The sequence below is a fragment of the Aspergillus fumigatus genome, chromosome 2 (genome assembly GCF_000002655.1).
Source record: "Aspergillus fumigatus Af293 chromosome 2, whole genome shotgun sequence".
Classification (NCBI taxonomy): Eukaryota; Fungi; Ascomycota; class Eurotiomycetes; order Eurotiales; family Aspergillaceae; genus Aspergillus; species Aspergillus fumigatus.
The window spans coordinates 193321-220215 of record NC_007195.1 but is presented as its reverse complement, the minus strand read 5'-3'; the positions used below and the strand labels follow the sequence as shown (position 1 = coordinate 220215).

Here is a 26895-nt window from a genome sequence, read left to right as displayed (position 1 = left end):
TTGACATGATACCAAGTTTGTGAGCATCTTTCATGGAACTGAGCTATGCTGACAAGAAAGTGATATAAATCCGGATACTCTGTTTTGATAGGCTGCAAGTACGCAGGTTTGAAAAAAGGATCCCGTTCCGCTGTAAACTCATCGTTGTGGCGTCTGAATATCAACGTCCTTAGGCAGTGCACAAGCTCCGATGGCAGTGGCTTGTTCTGTGTCAACTGCAAGTACTTTTTGACCAGCTCATACCAGCCATTGACTGCAAAATGATGCAGTCGATAGCTCCCACCCAGTATTAGGCCAGTGAAGCCATCATCATCCACCAGAGTATTGATATTATAATGACTTTGACTGAGGAATGTCATGCAGCAGATGGCAAGATCGAGGGTCGCTTGGACAAGACTAATATGCCCGTCTATGGCGGGACTGAACAAGTATCTGCTCTCGTTAGCCAGATGCGCTCCAGGCACATCTCACGATACATACTCTTTGACTGTGAAGTGTACAAACTGAATATATCCATCAATTATTTCGATAATGGGTCCGCAGAGTCGGTTAAGGTTTGGGCTGGCGATCACTTTCCTCTCCAATTCAAGGCTTCCAGGTTTTATCATCAGTGCTTGCTCGATCTCCTGGACGGTTAGCGGTGTCGGCGAGCAACCCACCCAGGCCAGTATTCTTCTGGCCTTGTCGCGGGCTGATGGTGGTCGCAGTTTGTTGATTCGTACAAGCACTCGGGAATAACTGTAACGGGTCAGCTCATCGGTCAATTTGGATCCCAGGCATCCCTACGCATCATCCAGATCTTCTGGCAGAACGCTCAAATCTTCGCAAATTTCGGCCACATCGTCTATCAGCTCAATACTGCTCAATACTATTTTTGCGTACAGGAACATCCCTAAGGAATTGTGTGAGCCGCAAGATCGCGTCGAGAAAAGCATCTCCTACCTTTGGCTTTGGATGCAAGCGGTGCCAAAGAGCGCTGTATTTCATCCTGAATCTGAGGAGGAAACCTGCTACTTTGGAAAATCTGCTTCAGCTGATAGTCGACAAAGACTTGGATGCTTTCCTCATTTCTCCCATCAACCCGGATCATTTCTGATCTGGCCTCCAGAATTGCCGTGATGTCCTCCTCCCGTCTACTGCTGACAAATATACGGGTCTCATGGCATTCGTGAGACAGACGCAGAAGTTGCTTCAAGAGCACTCCGCGCTCGATCTCCTCGATCTCGTCCAAACCATCAATGATTAGAAAGGCCGGCCCGGCACACTCCAGAACCGTCTTGAGTGTATCCACCGCCACGGTAATATTGCTTTTGATTTGTTCATTGGTTAAGTGACAGAGTACATCTTGGAGATCTTCGTGCTGCGAGGCCAGTTGAAACAGAAGCGAGTGCAGAACACCTAGGGCCGATGTCGTGCTGCTGAAAGCATGACTGAGGAAGACGAAGGCAGTATGACCGATAGCATGCGCCTTGTCCACCATGGCACCAGCAAGAAATGTCTTTCCTAGAGGTGGTGTCTGTTAACCATGGCCGACATGGGGAGAGGCTGCTCACAAACCTGCACCTGGAATTCCTTGAAGCCAGACGACCTTTGAAGTGCCATTACTGACATCGAACCAATCCTTTATTACATCATCTCGAAACAACCAAGTTATTGTACCTTCACAGACTCGGCTATGGTACCAGTTGAGCTTATCATCATACATCCTCGGACTCATGTCCGCTTTGATAGCGTAAAACTGCTGCAATCGGTGAGATTTTTCGGCATTCTTGAAATGTTCAAAGGCTTTCAAGCGAGTATCATGCTCCTCTCGGATATGCTCCAGCCTCACTTCGTTCCGCATCAGCAGAGCGTGCCGTTCAATGTGCGTCTTCACCAGACTAATGTGCTCCTTCTTCCGCGGCCACAAGGCCTCAAAAAAGTATTTCCAGCCTGCACCAAGCAAGATCATAGTCAGCCAGAGCACACACCAGACTTTATGCAACATATCGTCCGTACATACGCGGCATCGTGAAAAATTTCAAACCAATTAGATAAAAGTCTAGGATATCCTTGAAAAACAAAACCAGAACATCATAGATCCTATTATTGTCCGAGAATAAAACGACCACTTCCTGAAACTCCGGCAACAACAATCCGATATCCGCTGTCGTGTTCACAATGGCGTCAAACGACTGCGTCAGCGCACTACTCCACTGCAGCAGCAGCTTAATCGGACCCCATATCAATCCCATGATTTCCGGATATGCCTGCACAAAAGTATCAATGGTGCCAGTATATTCCCGGAGACGGTTAAGGAAAGGCTCGATCTTGGCTAGATGACGGAGGCGCCCTTTTCTGCCCTGATCTGCTTGAAGTTTATCGGTCAGGTCGTAGACCTCGTCGATGGAGGAGACTGCAAGCAGCTTGGTGTAGAGCTCATCGGTGTTGAGATTAGTTTTGAATTCATGCATGGCGGCCTGGAATGCGTTCTGGATGAGGGGTTGTGGTGCAGCCATACTGACCCTTCCACTCCTTTCCTTGCATCTATAGACTCTCGCTGTCGGGTGTATGACCTTGAGTGCTTTCTCTCTTCTATATAATCAAGAACGGGCAAGGCCGAAAAGTGACGCCGAAGTGGCCGTACTTTGTGTTCTGTTCCCGATGTGTCAGCCTCGTGCGTAGGAGTAAGACAACTGGATGGAACTAGTCTTGCCAGGCCAGATAATGCATGTCTATAGCGATTTTGTAATAAGAACTACAAAAGTCACTGAGGGCTGAGCAGCATCTTAAATAATCCGCCACAGAGTGCATGGTGTCCCAGTTTCGACCACTCATGGCATCAAAAGAGAGATAGCCGCCGGTTAGTCGCAGATGAAACAGAAGCGCATGCGCAGGTTGTGCTCATTCGTCCAGTCCGACTGCGATTACGAGTGGCGCCTTGGATTTGGAATGATTGGCTCGCAGACTCTATCTCATAGTGGCTGGTAAAAGACCGATAGCCGCTCATTATTTGGTGCGGCGGGATCAATTCATGAGGATGTGAGCTTGATTGCTACTTGAAATACATGAATTAACCGATTATAACACAGTGGCAGGTAAACTCTAGAAGCCCTCTATCCCAATGTCAACTGAATCTAAATGTATTATGTCCCTGGACAACCGTAACCGCAGATAAATTTCATATTGTTCCAAGACGAGGTCTTCGACAGTTCGTATAAGATCACTGAAAGAGCACGCGCGCCGACCCCTGAGGTTGAGGCAAACCGACAACTGGCAATCTCATCTTACCACCAGTATATGTAGGCCTGGCATGGCAGGTGCCACTGATTAATATGACTACTCACTGCTCATGTCTAGTTCGGAGTAGGTATACCCGGGTATGCAATGGGCTCTTATGACCCAAAATCATTGACTCTCAAAGATTGTGGTCTCGAATATCCACTGCCTCCTTCACTTGTTGGGGGGGGAGACCCCTTGCACCAGGGGGTTCGCTTTCTTACCATATTGAACGAGTAGACGCACACGTAGACTTTGTCCAGGAATGCACATAGAACGCAGCAACAGTGGATGTCGTGATTATTGTGTTGGAATAATTTTCGACCTCGATTCAATAGCTGCATCTTCATAGGGGAGAGCGCCTGCTCGGCACCAACGTCGTAGCTCGAAAGAAGAAGAACCAACATCATTCCAGGATTTCGATTCAACCAACATAGCTTTTATCAAAGCCTCGGCCAAAGCTTCTGGAGCTTGAACCGGTACGAGGAGTAATGGCATTATGATAGGGTTTCGTCAAGCCCTCCACATTCGCCGACAGGTATTTTGTGGCAAATCCTTAATTTGCTTGAAGGACCCAAGGCGAAGGAGCTTAATGAGACTTCCTGGTTTCCGTCACAACCTCACTTGCTAAGTGAGCGCCACCAAGGTCATGTTGCTTCAGTGACTTGCCTGGCTTCCACGTCCAGCGAGTCTTCCCCTCGGATACTGCGCCACCATTCACTCTGCCGAACGAGCTCTCCGTCTTCACCACCTAGCAATCTCCAGTACTTCTTGATAAACCAATCTCTTGCCTCCCAGCTGCGGACGTCCCACGGCGTACCTGTCGAAGCATAACTGGTGGACAGATTCCGATCTCTCCTCCCAACACCCGCACCGCCCCAACACACTAGGCCGATCAACATGTCATGGAAGAACTCGTCCTCATCTAACTCGTCCTGGTGTTTGATAAGGTTTTTACGCAGTGTCGGAGATGGCAGAATATCGATGAAGGGATGATGCCTGATGGTGATTTGTTCCTTGGTGGGTCTCAAATCCGGTTTCAGGGTCGTGAATATTCTCTGCACGGCGCAAATCATGTCGTTCTTGGCTGTATCGTCCGCCGAGTCCACGGTGAACCGGAAGAACGGAGAGAGAGAGTCGTCGGCACAGATCAGCTCCTCGGTAATGCCAACATGCGTCCCAATAGCGTGCAGGGCAGATATAGTGCAGACCGTTTCGATGCGCAGCTGGCTAGCGCATGGATCTGCGGCGGGTGCACCTGGTTCAATTGAGAGGATTTTGATATCACCATAGCAAGAAGGGTCAGGGCCCTGCGTCCGTATCTGCACATGTGGTGTGGAGCAGCCGCAACTGACGGTGGCAGTCCAGTATGGACAATGGCTGTCCTTCTTTATGTCGCAGATGAGAAGTGACGGATGGACAAATTTTGTAGAGTCCCAGACGCGCAGCCATGAATGATCGTCGTTTGATTGCGGATCTGTTGCCAGGTCCCACGGGGACAATGCCGACAGGCTGTTTTCTAACTCCTGAGGAAATTGGCATTCCTCTGGAATTACTGCCGATGAACTTGAAACAGGTATATCTAAGATACCATATGCTGGGAATTTTATTATACTGGAATCCAGCAGCGCGCAGGATGAGCTATCCCCGGTGGCACCTTCAGGCGGGCGTGTAGCCGTAGCTGGTGTACCTTGAGTCGAAAAGGCTGGCGCACCAGATGCTGCAATGGCTTCAAGTTGATCCAAGCGCTTACGCAGCTTTTCTCCTAACAAATGATGAGTATCTGTGCCACTGTCAGATAAGAGTGCCTTACGGTATTTACGTTGCGCTTGGGCATTCTGTTGCCGTCTTTTCTCTGGGTCGCGGCGGGAAGGTTTTCGTTTCTCTTTCCTGTCGCTCGTTCCCCAGTGAAGAACTCCTCCATTCTCTGATGCCATTCTGTATTCTGTATCCTGATATATTACAGCGATGATACTGATGAGCAAAAGTTGCGCGAGTCGTGAGAGAAGAAGGGAGTGGACGTAGTAAAGAACACGAGGCGCGGCCAGAATAGGCAGCTGGTTGACGTCGGCCACTTGCCTTGACATTGACACCTCAGGCACCACTGATGCTTTGACACTTAACACTCCCCAAATACCTTTCCAGTATTCCCGCGCGAGCTTCAAAGGTTCAAATTCCCTTCCCTCTAGTCTAAAGATAGCGTTCTATAGATCAGACGATGATCTGACTCCGACATGAAATCCCTCACCTACCTCTTCTCCTCCCTTACATAACCACCACCCTCGCCACTCTCCGCCCAGACGCAACCCCCGATGAGGTCACTGTGGTGAAAGCTGAGTGGGGGTCCCTGGATGTGATAAGGATTGACTCAGCAGAGCTGCCTGAGGGTGTTATGGTGTCTGATGTCTGCATGTGCGCTGACCATCCGCTCGGCTCTCAGGTCCGGGTCCTGGGGCTTTTGCCAGGTTCCGTCGGTTGCCAAGTTGGATGTTTCAAGAGGATAGCTCAGAAGCTGGGCCAAGGCCATATAGTATGTCTAGCACGCAGGCTTCTGCTCATGAATGGGCTAGTTTCCATACCTGGTCTGGTTGCCTATGTTGTGTGGTGGGAGTAGCTGTTTGGGAACGGAACTCTGGAAATGTATGGTGTTGGTTAAAGTTGATTTTGGAACAAGCTTGATTAATATAGTTTAGCTGGAGGATAATATTCTGATATGACAACGTACAAAATTCAATGATAATGACAATCTAGTAGTGTCTGTCAAGTAGTAGATTAACTATTCTATATTAGCGTAGTAATTACCCGTGTAGTATATGCATTGAAGGGTTGCTCTGCTGTTCCAGAGAACAATCAACAGACTTTTAAGTATTCATCCACAAGGAAGTGAGGGAGCTAGATAGTTCCATTTCGGGATGCGTTGCAGCTGCTCCTCCTTGCCCTCATCTTTGCTGCTGGGCCTTGGATCGAGCTTTATAGGATCGTAGAACGTCGGGGGCTATATTCAGATGGTGTACGTTGCCACCGTAGGAATAGGAAGCTGACTGCATTTACAACTTGCCAGACTGCCAGGGAGCTTGGTGTCAGTTTGACTGGTTGCAGAGAAGTTTCCGGACTCCCAGTCACCTGCTATTGTTCGTACAGGCCTTGACCTTCATGTGATTTGCATCATAGTACAAGTACTAGACATGTTTAAAGGGATAACATTATCCCTAGGCCCTACCTAATATAGGCGATTTTCATGCATAATGGGGCACAGAAAGCAGTTCAAGTGTATCAATCCCTGGCGCCATTTTTGCAATCAAGTGTTCTTACGATCCACACCTTTCCACTGCTTTCTTATATAACATCACAATATTAATACCACAACCCCATTTGTATACACTAGAGGCAGACCGCAGCAAGAACATGCTTTATACACTTAGCTTTTCACTGGTTGCGAAATGCAGGACAGCTTGAACGACTCTGGTTTCATTCGTTCAAGGAAGGAAGAGCCACTCTTGGCATACAGCCATTCATCAGCCGCGCTGAACATGTCTTGTGAGGACTTCAGCAGAAGCACAATGATGTCGACAATGAGACGTAGGAAGCCGAGTCTTATTGAAACAAAGCCATACACTTCTGGACCCCGACTCAAGTCACAGTCCTCACCGTCCCCGTTGCACAACTCGATTTCAAAGTCCGCTGATGTCTCCTGCTACGACAATTTTATGACACATATTCATAGCACGAGAAGATATACCAGGGGACATCCAAAATTTGGTACTTGTTATAAGATATCATCATTCTCATGGTATTGTCATCCATGACATATGTCGTAAACGTTACCTGGGTTTTATTCCTGTATCGGCCGGCTTTGAGCTGCACAATTTCGTGAGCCACTCGACTACTTACCTTTTCGTTAATCTACTTAACATAGTTCCAGTCTACAACTAGTATCAATCTGGCTTTCTTTTAGTTACGTTATGGCTACGAGGTGACTCACTCCCAGACGGATCAATGCCGAATACGGTATCGGGGAGGGTGCATATATGAGGTGACTCACCCTTTGTGTTCCACCCATAAGCACACCAACCCTGTAATCTGATTAACTTGCCAGGAAAAGAGGGATTGAGTCAGATGTCTAGCACTGGTAACTCAACACCGTACTAATATACGAGGGCGCGGCTGGAATTAATGACTGCAGAGTCATGGCAGGGTACACCGCACCGTAGCAAGACAACTATGTTTTTTGGAATGACTAGGAAAATTGAGCAACGCAGTGTGAACTATGTAAAATCAATATATTATAGAGTGTCTTACTACGGGTATATAAACCCAGCAAAAGACCATCGTCGGCACAACAGACAAGGACAACAACGTCATCTCAGCCATTTCCGATATTTGTAGATCAGGTATGATACTCTCCTTTCCAACTCCCTGCAGTTTCACAGTTTCAATGATGAGTATACCTTTCACTCGCCGAAATGAAGGCATCCTTTGCTTAAGTTGGATATCTTTGTGATTACAATTGAGGTTTCTGAGATTCTCATTCATGTTTTGATAGTGCATTATGGTATTAGTTCATTTTACTCACGCAGAATGTTGCACAAATAGGGAGAGAGAGCCTATCATCCTGATGGTAAACACTTTATGACTTCATGAACGGCGACAGACCCAATGCGCAAGTCGATACCAGTCGCGAGACAGATACCGGTTGAAATATCCAGGTAGGGCTCTTTCATATTGATAGAGAATCACTGTGTGAAAAGTGAGGTACGTAGATGACTCAAGGTTATACACAGTATTTGAACGATTTGCATCACCCATTGCTGCTCTGCATTCACTAGCCATACCTGTTACTCTGCGCGTTGGCTACAGACATTGAGAATACCACGAAGTCGCCGATGAGCATATCAAGCCACTCCCACCATACTGGGCCCCATCTGGATTACGTAGCCCCAGCAGGCAAAGCCATGGTGGTACTCGGCTACGAGGCTGTAGTGGTCGCGCCAGAAGACGGCGCACCGCGTTCCATCTCAAAAGAGCTAACCAGCACACTTCCACCCAGCGAGACAGTAGCATAGTTGAAAATGCCGTACCGATAACCCATGAAGAACTGCCAGGTATTGTTCAGTGTATACGGAGCCCCAATGGAATGGAAGCTGGAGCCATCCGTGCTGTAGTAGAACGACGCTGTCCTGCCGCTGCCGGGCTGGATGTTCGCGTACGCGCGCAGCCAGATCTTGGAAGGGCTTCCGGAGAGATTGACACCAGCGACCTCGGAGCCCGTTGAGAGGGTGTTCCAGTTGGCGTCCATTGTCAGTCCGGCGACCATGCTTACGCGGAAGGCGCCGTTGTTGTTGATGACGGCGACGTACGCGGAAGAGTCGCGGAGCATGGCGATGCCGCTCCGGTCTCCGGGTTTCATGTTGCTGATTGTCAGTTCGATTGTTGCAGTTGAGTCTGGGCCTAGGATCCGGTGCGTGAGGGTGTTTCGGGCTGCGTAGAGGTCGGTGGTCACGGTGGCGGTCTTTAGGGTCAGGCCGTTGTTTACGCTGTAGTAGGTAGGGTCTGGGTTGTGGTTCCATTCCCATTGAGGGCCCAACGTGGTGCCCTGGAAGGTGTCTTTCCCTGTAGGGGAGGACAGGGGACGCGGGGTCAAAGGATATGGGTACTGGGCTCCCCAGCCCCCGTTCACTGTCGTGATTACCGGGAACCCATCAGAGCCCCAAGTAATCGGAGCGAGGACTGGAACTCTACCCCCTGGGTAGCTGTCCACAAAGGCCATGTAATACCAGTCTCCTGCGGGGGTATCGACAATGCCACCCTATATTCCATTAGTTCCGTGGTTTTGACTATAGCAAGCTGCATACCTGATGGGGTACACCACCGCCGGCGATCGGAGTTGCGATGTCCTTCAGGAGTAATTTCTCTGTATACGGGCCCCACGGGCTGCTGGCCTTGAGGACATATTCGGCGTTGGCGGGGAGCGTGGTGAAAATGTAGTATTCGCCATTGATTTTATAGAAGCGCGAGCCCTCAATGGGACCGATAGTGGATTTGAACACTTCTTGCGTTTTGACCTGGCTGAGCCCGTTGGAAGAGAGCTGGGCGACGGAGATGGTAGTGGCACCATACGCCACATACATGGTATCGTCATCATCGATGAGCAAGCTGCAATCGTAGAGGCAGGTGTTGATAACTCCACTCTTAGTCCACGGGCCTGTCACCGAAGGAGCCGTGTAGATATATGTAGTGCGAAATTGGATGCATCCGATCCAGTACCACAAGCCGTTGCTCTTGCGATATCTAAGAGTCGAAGCCCAGATCCCTTTGACGTAGGCCTGGCCCCCATCAAGGTTGTAGATCGAGCCCCAGTCCAAAGTTGGCACAGAATGTCCAACGAATTCCCAGTTGACTAGATCGTACGACTGCAGAATAGGAGCACCGGGGGAGTAATGCATCGTTGATGCGGAATAGTAGAAAGTGTCATCCACTCGGAAAATGTCGAGATCAGCCAGGTCCTCCCACAAGACCGGCTGATTGAAATTCGAGCCTAAGGCGGCGCCCATGAAGAACAATGCGCGTATGAAGCCTTTCATTTGGCAAATCAATTTGAGCCTGAGATCGGATCTGGTAAGCCAATTCACATGTGCGCTGCATCATCATTTATAGATTGCCTACGGCGTCTGCTAACCAGCCAAGAGTCCTGGTTCTCTCCACCGCAAAATAACCTGTATTTATCAAGACCCCGGGTATTGGCGATGCATGCTAGATATTTCGAGCATCATGTTGTCCGATGATCCACAGTGTCGATCGTATGCGTGGCTGGAAGTGTTGACGGAGGTGAAGAATGCGGAGTGTGAGACGCGGAATCTCTGGAACGGACGATGCGCCAAATCAACGATAGTAGGCCATAACAGCAAAGGATCACCCAACGAAGAAGTTTCAGCCCATTGCCAAAAATGTGGAGTCTCCGACACTGACGGACCGTTTTCCCGACTAGCCATCATCAAGGATCATCGTCTCGTCTGCCACACCTTTAATATGGAGACCAACGTTGCAACGTACGGGATGGGTTACCGTTTTAGCCTAGTCATCTCGGCTTCATCTATCGAATACGTTCAGTAATGCCTGACGCCCTCATATTGGAGTCTCGGGGAAAGATACGGCCACATCCTAGAGCATACGGCATTGCGCAACTACCACGGATCTCCTTTCCTGTGCACTCTACTCCGTGTGTTAGAAGGGCACATGCATCAGTGCTGGGAGATGCAGAAGGGTCAGCGGGGTTGACCCAAGACCCTTCTTCAGGAGAAATCAAGTACCCCGTAAATTGCTGGGCCCTGCGCATATGTAGTGGAGTATACCTCAAATGCCGCTCGGAAGGACCATTCGGCTTGAGTATCAGCGACAAGGCTGGTCTTGCAGATTATGCGGGGACCCCAGGGGCAAATCATTGCTGAGGATCATGCTGGTGTGTTGATTTTAGCCAAAAAAACACCTCCGTCTCTCACGACTATCGGCTAATACCCAGTCTCTTTTACATCTCAAAAGTCCCCGGCCAACGCACTTCAGATTATTGTGCCTCGCAACGTTGCATTAATTTAGCGATTCTCCGGTGGAGTGCATCATGATGCCTCATGTTGTCGGCACCTGTTGATCGTCGCCTCTGCCGAAGGCAGGTTTTTGGCGCTTTAAATATGCCATCACGTCGATACTTCATACGCATCGGGAAGTTTCATACATAGAGCAAAATCTCAAAGCTGACCAGAATATCTACTGTGTCGATAGGACACCAGAATGAAAGCCATAGGGGCTACACTCCTTGGGCTGGCACTGATCGTCCAGGCTCAGCAACCGCTCTATGCCCAGTGTACGTCAATACTCTATCCTTCTAAAGACATGGATGATCACTAACGTAGTATGAGGCGGTGGGAATGGTTGGACGGGCTCGACTCAATGTATTGCTGGTGCATGCTGCAGCTCTATAAACGACTGGTACTACCAATGTCTCTCTGGCAACTGCATGCCCAGCACGACCATGACGACGACCACCGCTACACACACCACTTCGACAAGCACATCGGGCGCTACGGGAAGCTTGCCCACCAGTTTCAGATGGGGCTCCACCAATGCGCTGGTTGGTCCTAAAAACGATGGCCGCAACCTTGCGGGAATCAAGGACCCCTCTATCATAGAGGTTGACGGTACATACCATGTTTTCGCCAGCACTGCTCAAGCGTCAGGCTACAATCTGGTGTACTTCAATTTCACCGACTTCAACCAAGCAGGAAATGCACCCTTCTTCTATCTCGACCAGAGTGGAATCGGGACGGGATACCGTGCTGCACCTCAGGTCTTCTACTTCCAGCCGCACCAGCTGTGGTACCTGATCTTCCAGAATGGAAACGCTGCCTACTCCACCAACAAGGACATTAGCAACCCTGCTGGGTGGAGCGCTCCGAAGAACTTCTTTAGCAGCGTTCCCAGTATCATCACTGAGAACATCGGGAAGGGCTACTGGGTGGATATGTGGGTTATCTGCGACTCATCCAATTGCTACCTCTTCTCTTCCGATGACAATGGCCACCTCTACCGCTCACAGACCACTCTGAGTAACTTCCCTAACGGCATGGGAAACACAGTCATTGCACTCTCTGACTCAAATCCCAACAACCTCTTCGAAGCTTCCAATGTGTACCGCGTCGGAAACGAGTACCTTCTCCTTGTGGAAGCCATCGGGAGCGATGGAAATCGGTACTTCCGGTCATGGACGGCACCCTCTCTCACGGGTACCTGGACGGGACTTGCGAACACTGAGGCCAATCCATTCGCCCGTTCGAACAATGTGGTCTTCTCGGGGACTGCCTGGACCAAGAGCATCAGCCATGGCGAGATGGTGCGGTCGCAGGTGGACCAGACTATGACTATCAGCCCATGCAAGCTCCGCTACCTCTACCAAGGCCTGAGTCCTACGGCGACGGGTGACTATAACTCACTTCCGTGGAGGCTGGCTCTTCTCACACAGACCAATTCTGCATGTTAGTTGCGCCCAGACAGTTACTTGGCCGTCGTCGGCGCTGAACAGTGTCATATTGCGCAATGACAATCTATGTGGTTATCGTGGGTTACCAACTTACCATCCAGTGCCAGGCAGTTGAAGTGAGATCGCGAGACTGGCTTTGGATACTTGTCTAGATTGCACACTCCGCTAGGCCTTCCTGTGGTACGTGACGTCAGATGCACTAGAAGGAACAGTATTGGTAGCATTGAGAGAATAGACCCTTTGTGCAACAACATAGGCACCTATGGTCGTGTAGAGGATATCAAACATGCGTCGGTTGATATCCAATTCAATCTCGTATATACATTGGTCAACCCATTTAAGATCCTCCATTCAAGGACAAACCAGCCATGCGACCTGATCTATTACCGCCTGCGGGCTGCGGCGGGGCTAAGTTACGGGCCGAAGCGCCTTACCTGGGAGGTTACACACAGTCCTAAGTGCTCACAGTCCACCTATCGCCGACCCCACGCCTTGGCTGGCTTTCTTAACTAGAGCTAATCATCTGAATTATGGAACGTTTGTTAAAGCCGGCGGCGTATGCTATCTGGGATGCAGTTAGCAATTTACTCTGGATGACATGGTGGATGAGCTCGAGTGGTGGTTGGGCTGTAGATCCGGTGCCTTGATGCTTTAACCGGCTTTGAGGGGCTTCATCTCATCGTGGGTACATTTCCTGGATTGGAAAGACTTACTCGAATTTCAAGTGCTGCTATGCTTCGCATCAATGCACAGAAACGAGAAGAATTAAACAATACTGAAATATCCATAAGATACTTGCGGAGGATACGGAGTCTTTTGGTCAGGAATGCTCACAGCCTTACTGATCATCCCCATACCCCGGCGGCTAATGCAGATATTTGGTTGGTAAAGATCATATCATGGGGCCGGCCGTCAGTTCAAGTTGTCGAGAGCCTCTGTTTTATCTCTACTTCAGTCACGGCTGTACCCGTCTATGGACCAATTCTTTGCCTGCAACTGTCAGATTCATTACTACTAACTCGTGCAGATGCGGCCATCCAGCAGGGACGAATTTTCAATCGCTATCATCTGCTCTCTGACTCTCAAAGTGGAGGTCGTTGAAGAACTCTTGGATGAAGTTTACGACAGATTGGGCGGATACTATAGGAAACAGCCGGGAGACGATAATGCATACATCAATGGGAGGATTGGAAACCATAATGTCGTCGTGTGCTGTATGCCGGGTATGGGAAAAGGAAACGCTGCCAGCGTGGCATCGAGTTTGAAAATCAGCTATCCAAGGATCAGCCTGGCACTGGTGGTTGGTATCTGTGGAGGTGCACCATATCCGTTATCTGGTGAAGAGATATTTCTAGGGGATGTCATAATAAGTGATTCCGTGATCCAATACGACTTCGGCAGGCAATATTCTGGTGGATTTGAAAAGAAGACTGGTGTGAAGGACTCGCTTGGAAGACCGAATAAAGAAATCCGAGCTTTTCTGGCAGCTCTCCAGACAAGACGCAGTCGCAGGGACTTGCAAGCTAAGATGCTACGGCATCTACAAGCTATCCAGAGATCAAACCCGGAGTGGCATCGCCCGAGGTCTGCTGATGATATTTTGTTTGAAGCATCATATCAACACAAGCATTTCAGTCCTACTTCCCCTATATGCTGTTGCCTTGGTGGCAAGTCTCGGGATGTCTGCAAGTCCGCGCTGGACACGGCCTGTATCCAATTAGGCTGTGATAAGAACCGAATTTCCCGACTTCGATGTAATGCTGAAAACTGCATCCCGAGCATACACATTGGGACAGTCGCATCTGCTGATACTGTGATGAAGTCCGGTGAGCATCGTGACCGTCTGGTCAAGTCTGACAATGTGATTGGTTTCGAGATGGAGGGCGCAGGAGTATGGGACAATACTTCATGCATTATCATCAAAGGGGTGTGTGACTATGCAGATAGCCACCAGAACAAAGCATGGCAAGCTTATGCAACAGCAACTGGAGCGGCGACTGCCAAAGCTTTCTTGGAGTATTGGGTACCCACTGTTCGAGAAGGTTAGCACACAAACCTGAGGCGAGTATTTCTATGCTAAATGTTCACTCTATTTCAGAAGCCAATGAATTTCAAGTCCCATTAGAACTTTCAGCGTTTCCTGCGATCGAGGAGTTTATTGGACGAGAAGACGATCTCAGCCGTCTATGGGACTATTTACAACCGACAATTCCGCCGACACGAAAGGTTGCTGTCCTCCACGGACTTGGTGGGATAGGAAAAACCCAGCTGGCAATCAACTTTGCCCGGAAACATAAAGATGACTTCACCGCTGTCTTCTGGATGAGTGGCAAAGATCGATCAGCGTTGATACTGTCTTTGAGTAGTTGCTTTCCCCGGATACTAGGACATCGCAGGAACGATGAGGCGAAAAACGAAGAAGAAGCAGAACAAAGAGCCAGTCAAGTACTGCAGTGGCTAGCATTGCCGGGTAATACCAAATGGCTTATTATTTTTGACAATGTCGACCAATATGCTCCGTTCCCTGACTGCAACACGTGTGGATACGATATTTGTGAATTCTTTCCAACAGCCGATCATGGTTCTATAATAATCACTACCCGGCTCCAGAGGCTTACTGAAGTGGGGAGATCATTTTCAATCAAGAAACTTACACAGGAAGATGCCATCCAGCTCCTGCTACAGAGCAGTGGCTTCTCAGCCCAAGGAGCTGCGCAAGTTGAAGCTAAAGGTATAACATCTACAGACAAACTTTAGGACCAAGACTAACAGCTGCAGATATAATGGCTATTGTAGATCAACTGGATGGGCTTTCGCTGGCAATTGCACTTGCTGGGGCCTTTATGCGTGAAACTGGAACCAGTTTCAAGGAATATCTACAGCTTTATAAAGATCAATGGTCTGAGTTACAGTCCCAGGCCAAGCCTACACGCCATTACCAGCAAGGGAATATACTTGAGACATGGACGACCACGTATCAAGGGATCCAAAAACAAGATCCAACTGCTGCAACACTGCTCCTTTTGCTTGCTTACTTTGATAACAGAGATATCTGGTATGAATTAATTCGAGGTGGTTTGAATTGCTCTCACACTCCACCCTGGTTTAAGGCGGCAGTATCAAACAAGCTAGCCTTCAAAGCAAGGATCAAGGTGCTGGTTGATTGTTCCCTTGTTGAGCCAAGGCAACAGGAAGGAAGCTTTACAATCCATCCGGTGGTACAGGACTGGTGTTTCCATATTGCTGCTTCAGAGGAACGAACAGTCCAGCTATATGAATTAGCACTAGTCTCTGTTGGTTATACAGTCCCACGCAAGGATGACAGGGAGTATGCACAGCTTCAGCAGCGATTACTTCCACATGCAGACTATGTGATTCAGAGGGAGAAATACAGTTGGCTTGAGGACAAAGTCGCTGTGTGGAGAGCGCTCAGTAGGTTGGGAAATCTCTACACTAATCAGGGCAGGCTGCAGGAGGCAGAGGAGATGTATCAGCGAGCACTAGCAGGTTATGAGAAGGCACTGGGCCCAGACCATGCAAAATCATGCAAGCTTGCTGATGATCTAGCTTCTCGCGCTAGCCTCAGTGCCACACAAGAGATGCCTGATTCCATGCCCTCCAACCCCACGGCAGGACAGCCACGGGCTGTCAGTACTCTCCAACCCTCTTTACCAGAAAGCCTACAGAAAAGGCATGTTTTCTCGAGGATTTTCTGCAGAAGATAGCTTTCGTTTGTTTTTATAGAAGAGAATCATGTCCAGAATATGGGGATTCTAGTACAGGCCTGGGGCCGCGCCTTCTCCCATCCAATCACCCAGTCCCTATCTCCCTCGATGGAGGCTTCACCAGCGGCAAGGTGTGAATCGCATTCGCACAAAAGGCCTGCTCGACATACACAGGTCAAGTCTTCCCGCATGACATCCCTAGTCCAAATAGCGGCATTCTGGGCTCCTTCGATCCAATCTTCCAGTGGCGACTGCGCAAAAGTCAAGTGTTTATGTATTTGGCTCGTCGGCTGAAACCGGGATCCACGATGCATATGAACCAGGGGAGTCTGTCACAGTTCAAAAACGGGGTGTATGGGCATTGCGAGGCGGTGGAGGGGAGGATGGATTTGCGGGGTCTGGGGGGGGGTGATTCGTAGTTGACTGTAGTAGTCACTTCCGGGCGATCATATGAGGCATTCTCCGTTGAATTTATAGTTGAAACCAGTTGGCTGGAGGATGTGCTGATGCTTTCTCTGTGTCGATCGATTGCAGTTCCATTTGCATAGAACCTGACGGTTAAATGGCTTGTGTGTGCTTGCGCATTTGATGCGCCCATCCACCTGCTGTGCGTTGGTTATCGACTTCTCATCCGTCAGGTTGTCAAACTGCAGACTCCAACGTCACAGCGACGGCCGGGCTTGATACCCTTGTCTGATTCCGCAGATCGACAGGTAGAGATAGAAAAACCGCAAAGCGTAGAGGCTTCAATAAGATCGAGCTCTGCACTCAACCCGCCTGGGACGTCGAAATTTCAAACGTCCGACGCACACCAATCTTAGACAAGGACGGCATAGGCACTGAGGGCAACTTTCCATCCAGCTGCTCCGTGCTCTCGGTCATGAACTCCGACGCGCCGCTCCTCTCCGCTGAGATCGTGGTTCCATGACGGTCGTCCTGGGAGTTGCTCTTGGTCGGGTCGTAGGGGGACCGCCAGGTGTTGCTTTCGAGATCACCCAGGGGAAACTGGTGCTGGCGTCTCCTGCTCTGGAAACCAGAGGAGGCGAAGATGCGGTAGGAAGAGCCATTGCGACTGTGGAGGATACGGAAGAGAGGGCGGGCAGTGGCGAGACTGCCGGCTGTGATGCCAAGGCCAGTTTCGATGTTGGACCAGATTGCGATCTATATTGTTAGTACTCTGTATTCTCCCAGAATGGCTGTCCGAAGCTGACCTGGACGGTTGCATCTGTATTCTGTCAGACATGGTCAAACGGGATACTAATTTGGGGATATCTTACATAGGAAATCCGGATCGCGAATTGTTTGAACGAATGGAAACCGGATAATAATAGCCACGCTTGCTCTGATAGGCATTAATACTTGACACTCACGTAAAGGTACAGTTGACGTACATGCATGCCATGCCCAGGAGACCCGCAACCGCAATCTTGGTCCGCTGGTTCATCTGCAGATTGCGCACGAGCAAGATCGGCAGCAGGCCCACAGTCAGGTCGAAAAGCGCAGACGACGCGCTGAAAAGGTACAGCAGGATGATGATCGCATCCACGTATCCGCATTTGCCAGAGGTATTGCCGAGCATCCGGGTCCAGAAATAGGACACCGGCGAGCATTGGATCATCATGTAGACGAAGAAGATGATGCCAACGATGACTGTGAGCGCGGTAACTGCGTACATGATCCGCCTGTGAAACGGATGAACCATGACACGCAGCAAGAAGATGGCGACGGATATTTTGCAGAGAATGGATGCGATGGCGTAGCCAATGTCGCAGAGGAACCAGTACTAGACACGTCAGCGAAGTCTGGGTTCTGAGTCTGAGCCTGAGCCATTGAGGACAGTACAAACCTCCATTGCGCGTGCTCTATGCTCCGGAGTCAAATCAACGAGATGCTTTCCTGTTCCCCAGAGAGAACCTCCGATCATGCATCCGGAGAACATGACATAGAATAACTGAAAAGTCAGCGTTGCTTCACACGGCAATTGTCGGCAGGGAAGCTACCATGGCCGGATTCAGGAAATACTTTGTGTGAAATACTTGACTCTCGTACCATGTTTGAACTGGACCATTTTTCCGGTCGCCACCAGTAGCCGTCTGTCTGGCTTGCGGACTTTGCTCGATGAGGGTTTCATGGTGGGCCTTGAGCCACGAGTCTTCTTTTACGCCCGAGACAAGCCCACTGACTACTCCGATCCAGATCCGCACTGTCCTGATCTTGACCACTCATAACGCCCATGCCGTCTTATATCCACGTGGCGAGGTCCTATAGTCGAGTCTTTGTCACATCTTGGGTAAAACTTTAGCTGAACAGACCCGACGCCCAAGCCACTCTTCCATATTAGGAGCCATACCCGTGGCCAATAGTGTCCTGGCTTAGGAGCTTTGAGAATGCGAACCATGGGCCAGTTGTCTTCTCTGTTGTGACACCGGCTGTGGGCTTTTGCTTGCTTCCTGGTGGGAGTTGACAACTGGGGATGATCACCACTCCGGGGTAGCGGAAGCTGCTTTGACCGCACAATCTGGAAGGCGATCAGGTCATGGTCCTTTTATTAGGTTATAAGATGGAATGCATTCGGCTAGGAGTAATACACACTGTGCTGGCCCTCCATCAGATAAGCTGATCGTAAAGCACCTTTTTCAAGGTATACCAACAGAAGGCCTAGTTAACAGACAATAATCCTTAGCATTGTTCGTCGCCATCCAAGGCTTCTGCGATTACAACTGGAAAAAGCCTCATCACAAACAGCGAACTCAAAATCATAGTAAGCTCAAGGACCTTAGCCTGCAGATATCATATTTCTCAGCTTCTAACCAGCCACGGACGTGACCCTCGCACGCAATCCTAAGCTCGGGGCACGAATCTTAAATAGTGGACACGACGACTACGACAGTCAGGGCTATATCCCCAACGGATCTTTCAGCCTCCACCTTCCTGTGAACTGTGACCACTGTCTTCAACAGCAAAATTCCCTTCTCGGAAAATGCACTGACATAACCAGATTCCAGCTTCCTGATTGGCCCGTTCGGCTATGACGTCAGAACGCTTTGCACTAGACTCAATCGGGCCGTAGTTTGTATACAACCCCGACAAAAATAGAGAGATATCAAACACACTGCTAGCGAGGACTGCTAGCGAGTAGCGTAGCGCTGACACATGCGATGGCTGCTGTGGTCGATACGATGGCAGGAGGGGGGAGAGATATAAAGGGATCCCTCCCGCGAGTCTCGCTGTGTTGACGCCTCTTGAACAAGGAGAAGCAGCAATTGATCTAGGTGAGTAAAATGCTCTTGGATCAGGTCTATGCAGGATGCTAATGATATTGCAGTCAAAATGGCAGAACTCTCCAAAGAAGTAGTCATCCTTATCGTCATCGTCGGCTGCGTGGTTTGCGTTCTGATCGGCTACTCTATCCATTATATCTTCACGAACGGCTTCCAAGACGACCCAAGGGAAAAGGAAATGACGTACGAGCAGAAGGAGTATATGCGGGACTTGCGGTTGAAGAATATGGAGGCGCTGGCTAGGCAGGCTGGAGTGACGATCCCGAGGGATCCTTGATGAGTCGGTTGGGAAGATGTGTATGAGGAGAACAGACCTGCTGGACAGGTTATCGTCTGATGCGTTGAGCGAGAAGATTGTTATTATGTTGTCCAGATGTCATGAATGACAGTCGGACCAATCTGGCAGCTTGGCATGCATCATAAGACATGTCAATAGTCAATCGGGACAATGTCATGGACCATTTGCCACGTCTTTGTCTTCTCGTCCATTCGATTCCGCGAAAACTTCAAGTAGATCTGGTCGGGACTCCGATTCCACTTGGAGATGTCCAGATCGCCTAATGGGAAAGGATCGTCTCGCGGCCGGAAAACACAGTAGGCGTGGATACGAGACTCCTCCGGTATCAGTGCTGTAGGAGGGGTGGGTCTCTTACTCCCTGCGTATTGTCCTTCTGAGACTGTATGCGCCCGAGTTGACTCATCGTACATGGTGCTTTCATGTCCGGATTCTTCCAATTTCATAAAAGCTTCCGCCAACGTTGCACCTGGTGGACATTTCCACAGCGCCTGCACTGGAGGTGCCTTTCTCAATAATTCCAAGGCTGTTCGGCGCACCCACGGGTCACGGCATTTAATGGCTGTCAGAAACAACGGGAGACCAGCTCCCATTTCAAAGGTAAATGGCGGCTGCCTGCCATCCGGGCCCGCCGACGCTTCGAGATGGATAGTGCACTGTTCAACAATGAGCCGGAATTGGGGCAGATAAGCGTCGTAGGCGGTCTCCAGCTGCTCGGTGCAAACGGCGGTAATAATTGATGCGGCAGCGTGGAAGGAAAGCAAGAGGGACGTCACGCTGCTAGGGAGTTGTGACGGCTCAGACGAGTTGACTAAGCCGGTGTAGGCCTGGTGCCACTCTGCCAGCCGCTTCAGGATATCTTCCTGTGTGTCCTTGAATCCTGCGGGAATAGGGCATCCGTGGCCCTTGCTCGCAAGATATCCCTCAACAGTGCGCTGGAAGATCATGCCCTCTGCAGCCAGACCGGCCATTGCGAGACGGGCCGATCTGAGAGAGGGGAATGTGTTTCCGATAAGACCGCGCATCTCGTCAAGTAGGCCACTCACAGGAACGCCTGAAATACTCAGCGCAATTGTGCCCAGCCGTAGGAAAATAGGGATGATCGTGTCATCCAAAAGACCCGAGTCTAGACGAGACCCCAACCTAGTCCCGCCTGCCCGCAGCTCAATGATGAGACTGACCCCCTGCTCGTACAGCCGTAGCGCCTCTTCCACTCGTCCCTGTAGCGTTTCTATGCAGATGAACAAGACGCAGCTAATCAGTGCTATATTGATATCAACGCTCCCGCGGTCAAGCTGCCTGCGCATGGTGGCCAGGGAGCGCGCGTACCAGCGCAGGGCATCACAGTGTTCAGGACGCAAGGTCTCACCATTGTTGTCATTTCGCCTCAGCCAGACAGGATCGAAGCAGGGCTCTGAGTTCTCAAAGAGGGCGCTGATGGCGTTGACGGCGTCCCACACCGCAGGCTCACTCCGACAAACGTGGGTGACAACACCGCCCCAGAAGTCGATGTCCAGCCCTCCGGCAATGGATGACGCAGCACGCTGGAAATAATGGGCGAAGGCCCGTCGCTCCCTCGCTACACCACTCGGTACGAGCGAAAGCGGGCGGTCCAGGACCGGGACCATGCTAGATTCTGATGTCAAGGCATGACGCGGTGGAGCTGGGCTACTGTATTCGCATTTGCGTCCTGTGCTGCTGCATCGGATACAGCTGGGCCTTTCCTCCCCGCATTTCACTTTACGGATTCTGGAATGGTCAGTGTCGGCTGAACCACAGGGGTCATCCTAGGAATCGCACTTGCAGGTCGTACATCCGTTTCGCGAGCGAATTGGCACGTAGGAGATCTTGGCTGAGCGAATCTTTCTGTCATTCATTGTCCTGTGCAGCAGTATTAAGCCATGGGTTGTCATTGACAGAGAATGCGTGGCTCGGCTGTCTGATGAGAGAGAAAAACTAGAACAGATAGGGCTAGTCTTGTCTATTTTTATCCTCCTATGCTCGTTAATATTCAGCATCATTATTGCTCAGGACTTGGAAGATCCCAAGCACTGATATATATTGCTTCAATAGTTTGGGGTTATTCCGCCTGATGATCTTGCGCAGGAGGGAGCCAGATCCGATCTCGTAGAAAGCTGCGCCGTCGGCATCGACAACTTTCCTTGGTTTAAATGAGGATAGGGGACGTTTTGGGTGGAAATCTAGTACATCGGTGGCGACATGCTTACGGCCCAGGAGTCGCAGCTGGTTCCGTATTTTCCCTTGCTGTTTGGTGCCTTGGTGATGTTTTCTTCTGCGGCGTTTGTCTTTATGGCATGATCTCAGCAATCGACTCTTCCATAGAATGTGGTGCTCATGAAACTAAATACAGCGTAGGCGGAATATGCTTTACCGGGACCTCTACAGGGCATAAACTAGCCCCTCTTCAGGGCGCACTGCACCATGTGTCAGTCGTTCCCATCCCCCATAGATTCCATTCTCTCCAGCAATGCCCTGTCCCCTGACTAAATGCATGTCTGGGATGGCGGAGTCACGATCTGCTAACCAAACCTTCCAGCTGCGCGAGATTTTTCCGAAATAGGTTGCAGCCCCATCCCGGTCGATGAGTGTGTCCTGAACGCCAGAGGCGTTGAACTGTATCTTCCCCATTGATTGCATATCTGCACGAGCTGTCTGGATCTCCCCCGTTGTATACACCTGAAGAAGTAGTCAGAGACGGACATCGGATGAAGAAATATAGACAGAGCCCAACCTTTTGTTGACTGCCTAACTGTATAATGACAGTTTTGCATGGCTGCAGCGCAGACACTTGAAGGCTTTTGTATAACTGACTGAGGACATGGTCCCGTGCCCCGCAGTCTATAATTACCACCTTTGATGGCTGTCGTCCCTCAATCCACCTAGTAGCTTGGTGGATCTCTGTATATGCCAAAGACTTGGACACATCCCCCCAGCCTTTCTTAGACGCCACCTTTTGCAGAGCAGCAGGTGATGAAGTAACCTGGACCAATCCCAGGGGACCACTTTCCCTGGGCCGATTAAAAAGACACCACAAAATGGATCGAGCAGTCTTGGTTGAGGCAGCCAAAACCACTACAACAGCAGACGAGAGATCCGCATCTCCCGCAGACCAGGGAAGCTTACTAGCAGCGCCGAGTGGGTGGACTGGTACTCGTGCTCGTGGGTCAGGAGAAAATACATACTCGCTCAGCAGGTATCCGGCGATCCAGACCCCTCGGAGGAGGGCACCCCACTCCATCTCATCCGGCTCTTCGTTCTCGGGAAGAATTTGTTCGTAGCGATTATATATAGGCATTAGCTGTTGTCTATGGCTGCTGACCTCTACCCAGTGACCCTGAAGATCACTAGGTTCTAAGCGTAAGAGAGTGGGTGAGGTTGAAGTCGGCCAGTATCCCCAGATGACAGAATCTGGAGCAATTCCAGGAACACTACTCTCGGTGACGGTGGCATATCCCCAAGCCGGAACGATACCCCAGGAAGCCTGATCGTTGTACGGGGGCGGGGCTGTATGTGGAACCGGATACGTTTCCCACCTGGTGGCTGTCAGCAACCACGAAAGCTAACCCTGCAACCGGCGTACCAATGCAGTAAATCCCCTCCACGGGCGTAGCTGAGGTTGTTGGAAGTCAACCCAAGAAGTATAGGTCGCGCACGGAGCGCCGAGACAGGCAGCTCTTCATCCAGTGACGAATCAAGGTTTACTACGGCATGTTGGCGGTTGTCAGCTTTGTTGACAACGTGGATTGTCTCTGAGTTTGTAGCAGGGGCTCCCATTCCGAATGAGGATTTGGATGACTCTGGAGCGAAGAGATAGTGAGACGAAAAAGTTTGTAGGAGTGAGTGACTGAAAAGCAGCTGGCCTCTTGTTCTCTGGAAAATCTTTCCTTTGTCTGACCCTGCCCCTCAGCCTGTTCCCCTCCTTTGGTCGCTTGAAGCGCGGCCGACGATCTCCATGGTTGCAGTAGCGGAGAGAGAATGTTTCAGATTTGCAGCATATCAGATTTTAGTTCGTCTGGGCGCAAAATCATGGAGCCTTCTTATCAGTAACTACCTGCATATGTGACACGGGGATCATGCGAAGGGTCTGCGCTGGAGCAACATCTTACACCCAGTATTCTCGATACATCTGTCTAGTCTACTTATATGCAGGTCTTCAGTTCAAGTCTATGATTTTTTTTTCTATCCTCTTGACGCAACAGACTTCCAAATCCATCATGTGCCTCTTCCCACTTCTGCAGAGTTATACCCACACCAGCCGCGAGATGATGCCAGTACCCGGCTTCCTCCTCGATTGCATGTAACACATCAGACAAAAGCCTCAACGAGCCCGCCACGCCACCCGCAGTAAGATGCATCGCAGAGCGCAGCTCCCGCCAAAATGTCGGGCATTATCTGAGGCAATTCTGGGTCTGAAAATGGCCTGCATGTGGCCGGAGACAGCCCAGGGATTCCGCTGACTGGAACCTGAGGCAGCACCAGGAGTGCTTCTGCTTTGCCTGTACATAATAGTGAGCCAATAGGCTTTCCCACGCGGCGCGCCCTTGGATCTGTCGGGGCTGCATTGGCTCAGGGAAGGCCGCTTAACTCAATCGTTCCCGTAGCTTGAACCGGGGCAAATCTGGATCAAGCGCAGGACGGTAGCTCTTGCGGCCGTATTAAGTACAGCGATGGCCAAGGCGAGCGCAGCGTCCGCCTCTGGATGCTTCGAAATCCATGGCATTAATTTGATCGGGGGGGGCAAGGGGGTAAACCTTGGCGGTGTCAGGCCATAACTGATATTGCGTGCCCCTCCATCTCTTCTCTCCTTTTAATCCCTCCTTGCATTCCACTCCTTTGTCCTGGCCCCGAATGTCGGAGGAAATGCTGGAAAACCGAGCTGATGACGGCTGTCAACGATTCGACCTCTTCGTCTCGGTTGGTTCCCCAAATCACATGTCGTGTTCAATCGGTTTTGTGCTGGTTTGACTTCGCATGCAGGAACGTTGGAATCACGATGCCTCGGGAGATAGTCAGGAACAGGGTGTCCCAGAGGATAAGGTCCTGGACGACCCCGCCCGCTACAATTTCGACGACGGCAGCGAGGACTCTCGGCGTCAGGTATTAGTCCGCATTCCCGGCATCACGGACTTCGTGGCATGATTGACATGGATGGCGACGGGAATAATATGCAGTACAGAAGTGGGCAGAACAATGAGTATTTGGTGCGCCCGGCCGAGGAGAGCGAGGAAGATTGGCGAGACGTCATTCGAGCGTAGTTAAAATTCCAGGCGGGTCTTTATCTGTCGGACCGAGAGGCCATTGAATCTGGATTGATGTAAAGTTCTCTGGCTCGATGAGCATGGGAATATCGCCTGGCATAACCGGCTGGACCCGCTTACCTCCGACTTGGAGGAGTTAGCAGGAGCGCTCCTCAACGCTACGAGTTTGGTGGAGTTGACTAACTACGACGGCACTCGCGGGGGCTATGATTGAGTGCTAGAGGGGCTAGTTTCCTCTAAGAATCTAGCTCTTCTGTATTCCTGCCTCAAATTGATATCTCCGTGCATGGAAGCGCATCGAAGTATACTGGTCTGGAGAGAGTTGCGTTGCATGCCCAGTAGTATTACTCTGCGACATGGAAGAATCCACACTGAGCTCCACAATCTTGACATGAAGAAGATTGACCACAGGTAGCTTTAAAATTGAGGCTGGTGAAGTGGCTGCAAGTGAGACCGTCCCCTCACTATCGTAGGCAATAACAGCGTATTCAGCAATGAAGCGGAGATTTAAGCACCGTGACCAGCAGCTATCTTTATAAGCAAAGCGAAATGTTTTATTTCATCCTCTAAGACTGAAACTCGAAGCTGTCAATACGGCAGCAAGCAAGGAAATGCGTGTAGCCTTTCCGCCTACTAGGCTGACCATATTTGTCGGCCACTTCACTCGTTCGGAGGAGTTGGAGGCGAGGGCGTTATGAAGAACACAAAGGACAGCTCCAATCTTTTGCTACGTCACATCTAGGACACACCCGCCTGAGATGTCCTGTTCCCTGGACGGAATGGTGGAACGTTCAACTCTCCGTCAAGCCTTTCTTCTTTACTTGTTCTCTTCCATAGCATATCTGGCGTTCATAGCGTAAACCTCCTGAACACCAGACCACCCTAAAACCCGCAAAGCGCCAACATAAGCTGATTCGATCCATCTTCCCCATTAACATCTCCACAGTACACGAGATGTCCCGAGCCAAGCCTCGCCCCCACAACAGCAGCCTGTGCCTGATCAACATACCCCGGTGCAAAAACATGACTCTGTGTCATCGCGCCCTCAGTGGGGACAAAGATCTTCTCCAGGGGCCGGGCATTGGTAACATGCAGTGCCTTCATGCTATACGGTCCAGGCAACGACGCGGGTTTGGTACTCTCGGGCAAGGTGGCAGACGGGTTGAGCTGAAAAGTAGTGCGGTGATAGTCGCCATCTTTCCAGGGAAGGCCGAATGCTCGGAAGAACGCTGTGAACCTGTCCATGGGCGTGAAGTTGGGAAAATGCAGTCCGACGATAGCGAGACCGCCATTTTCAATGTAAGTTTTGACTCTGCCAAGGACTTCCTGATTTGCGGTATTGCGTTCAGTGAGGCCTTCGTCGGCAATAATAACTGCTTTGAAGGAGGTCGAGGCAAGGGCGCGGATTGCGCCAGACGCCGTCTTTGCGCGCTTGACATGCGCTACTTCAACCAGGCTGTTAAAAAGTGGGGAGTAGGTCTCGTCGAGAAAGTCGCGGAATGAGAGGCAGAGAAGGAGGATCTGGGGTTTGTCTGTGGACGCCATTGTGTTATGGCGTAGGATATGCTGGATAGCAATTACCAAATAGTGTAGAGTGCAGACTCAAGTAGGTTTAAATTCAGATAGTTGAAGTACTGAGAGGCAAGCAATCAGGGCCCACAGAGATGAGGATTAAAGAGGAGGAGAATGGAAGAAGGCAGGATAGTCAATTACAGGTTGCAGCAACAACACTAGCAACCAACTGCTAGTGTTAACCATTACTGATGATATATCTCAGACAGGGGAGGTTCCTCCTTAGGAAGCAACGCCCAGCACCTTGCCTGTCCAATCACCTGGTACACCACATCACCATATGGCAGATCACAGCAGCTGATATAAAGTTGTTATGGATGCTCATAGAGTAAGGCCAGAAGGAAATTCTATCAACTACACGAATGTGGCCTACTAAAAATAAGACGTCATATAACGATTATCTACGGAGAATCTTATTGACGATAGATCGCTTCTTCACTCTCTTCACATGTCCTTC

The 26895-nt window shown here is 50.3% G+C and overlaps 11 protein-coding genes across 11 annotated transcripts; 4 read left to right on the top strand and 7 right to left on the bottom strand.

Moving 5' to 3' along the window:
* Positions 1 to 467: 467 nt before the first annotated feature.
* Positions 468 to 2498, bottom strand: AFUA_2G00960 (NACHT domain protein; the record flags this gene model as incomplete). Its single annotated transcript, XM_001481591.1, has 5 exons — positions 468 to 738; positions 787 to 844; positions 943 to 1503; positions 1558 to 1932; positions 2003 to 2498. 5 exons carry the CDS (start codon positions 2496 to 2498, stop codon positions 468 to 470), a joined length of 1761 nt encoding a protein of 586 aa, XP_001481641.1.
* Positions 2499 to 3905: 1407 nt separating this feature from the next.
* AFUA_2G00940 (bZIP transcription factor) lies at positions 3906 to 5785 on the bottom strand (the record flags this gene model as incomplete). The annotated part of the gene is made up of 3 exons (XM_744138.2): positions 3906 to 5448; positions 5511 to 5605; positions 5681 to 5785. 3 exons carry the CDS (start codon positions 5783 to 5785, stop codon positions 3906 to 3908), a joined length of 1743 nt encoding a protein of 580 aa, XP_749231.2.
* A 2439-nt stretch (positions 5786 to 8224) lies between these two features.
* On the bottom strand, positions 8225 to 9809 carry AFUA_2G00930 (putative xylosidase/glycosyl hydrolase; the record flags this gene model as incomplete). Its single annotated transcript, XM_744137.1, has 2 exons — positions 8225 to 9064; positions 9111 to 9809. The coding sequence occupies 2 exons, from the start codon at positions 9807 to 9809 to the stop codon at positions 8225 to 8227; spliced, it is 1539 nt and encodes a 512-aa protein (XP_749230.1).
* A 1030-nt stretch (positions 9810 to 10839) lies between these two features.
* Positions 10840 to 12533, top strand: abfII (putative extracellular glycosyl hydrolase/cellulase). Its single transcript, XM_744136.2, has 2 exons — positions 10840 to 11113; positions 11169 to 12533. Exons 1-2 carry the CDS (start codon positions 11041 to 11043, stop codon positions 12284 to 12286), a joined length of 1191 nt encoding a protein of 396 aa, XP_749229.1. The 5' UTR covers positions 10840 to 11040; the 3' UTR covers positions 12287 to 12533.
* A 780-nt stretch (positions 12534 to 13313) lies between these two features.
* AFUA_2G00910 (Pfs, NB-ARC and TPR domain protein) lies at positions 13314 to 16011 on the top strand (the record flags this gene model as incomplete). The annotated part of the gene is made up of 3 exons (XM_744135.2): positions 13314 to 14328; positions 14385 to 15017; positions 15044 to 16011. The coding sequence occupies 3 exons, from the start codon at positions 13314 to 13316 to the stop codon at positions 16009 to 16011; spliced, it is 2616 nt and encodes an 871-aa protein (XP_749228.2).
* Positions 16012 to 16779: 768 nt separating this feature from the next.
* AFUA_2G00900 (putative PTH11-like integral membrane protein) lies at positions 16780 to 17950 on the bottom strand (the record flags this gene model as incomplete). The annotated part of the gene is made up of 5 exons (XM_744134.1): positions 16780 to 17172; positions 17223 to 17236; positions 17289 to 17353; positions 17403 to 17794; positions 17858 to 17950. The coding sequence occupies 5 exons, from the start codon at positions 17948 to 17950 to the stop codon at positions 16780 to 16782; spliced, it is 957 nt and encodes a 318-aa protein (XP_749227.1).
* A 1089-nt stretch (positions 17951 to 19039) lies between these two features.
* On the top strand, positions 19040 to 19569 carry AFUA_2G00890 (uncharacterized protein; the record flags this gene model as incomplete). The annotated part of the gene is made up of 3 exons (XM_744133.1): positions 19040 to 19044; positions 19156 to 19283; positions 19337 to 19569. 3 exons carry the CDS (start codon positions 19040 to 19042, stop codon positions 19567 to 19569), a joined length of 366 nt encoding a protein of 121 aa, XP_749226.1.
* A 152-nt stretch (positions 19570 to 19721) lies between these two features.
* Positions 19722 to 21702, bottom strand: AFUA_2G00880 (Zn(II)2Cys6 transcription factor domain-containing protein; the record flags this gene model as incomplete). Its single annotated transcript, XM_077804029.1, has 2 exons — positions 21392 to 21702; positions 19722 to 21336 (listed from the first exon to the last, which is right to left on the bottom strand). Exons 1-2 carry the CDS (start codon positions 21400 to 21402, stop codon positions 19722 to 19724), a joined length of 1626 nt encoding a protein of 541 aa, XP_077660196.1. The 5' UTR covers positions 21403 to 21702.
* Positions 21703 to 21987: 285 nt separating this feature from the next.
* On the bottom strand, positions 21988 to 23382 carry AFUA_2G00870 (DUF2855 family protein; the record flags this gene model as incomplete). Its single annotated transcript, XM_744131.2, has 3 exons — positions 21988 to 22284; positions 22340 to 23141; positions 23189 to 23382. 3 exons carry the CDS (start codon positions 23380 to 23382, stop codon positions 21988 to 21990), a joined length of 1293 nt encoding a protein of 430 aa, XP_749224.2.
* An 893-nt stretch (positions 23383 to 24275) lies between these two features.
* Positions 24276 to 24863, top strand: AFUA_2G00860 (uncharacterized protein; the record flags this gene model as incomplete). The annotated part of the gene is made up of 3 exons (XM_744130.1): positions 24276 to 24353; positions 24586 to 24705; positions 24780 to 24863. The coding sequence occupies 3 exons, from the start codon at positions 24276 to 24278 to the stop codon at positions 24861 to 24863; spliced, it is 282 nt and encodes a 93-aa protein (XP_749223.1).
* Positions 24864 to 25383: 520 nt separating this feature from the next.
* AFUA_2G00850 (uncharacterized protein) lies at positions 25384 to 26535 on the bottom strand. Its single transcript, XM_744129.2, has one exon. The coding sequence runs from the start codon at positions 26409 to 26411 to the stop codon at positions 25749 to 25751; it is 663 nt and encodes a 220-aa protein (XP_749222.1). The 5' UTR covers positions 26412 to 26535; the 3' UTR covers positions 25384 to 25748.
* Between the last annotated feature and the right edge of the window lie 360 nt (positions 26536 to 26895).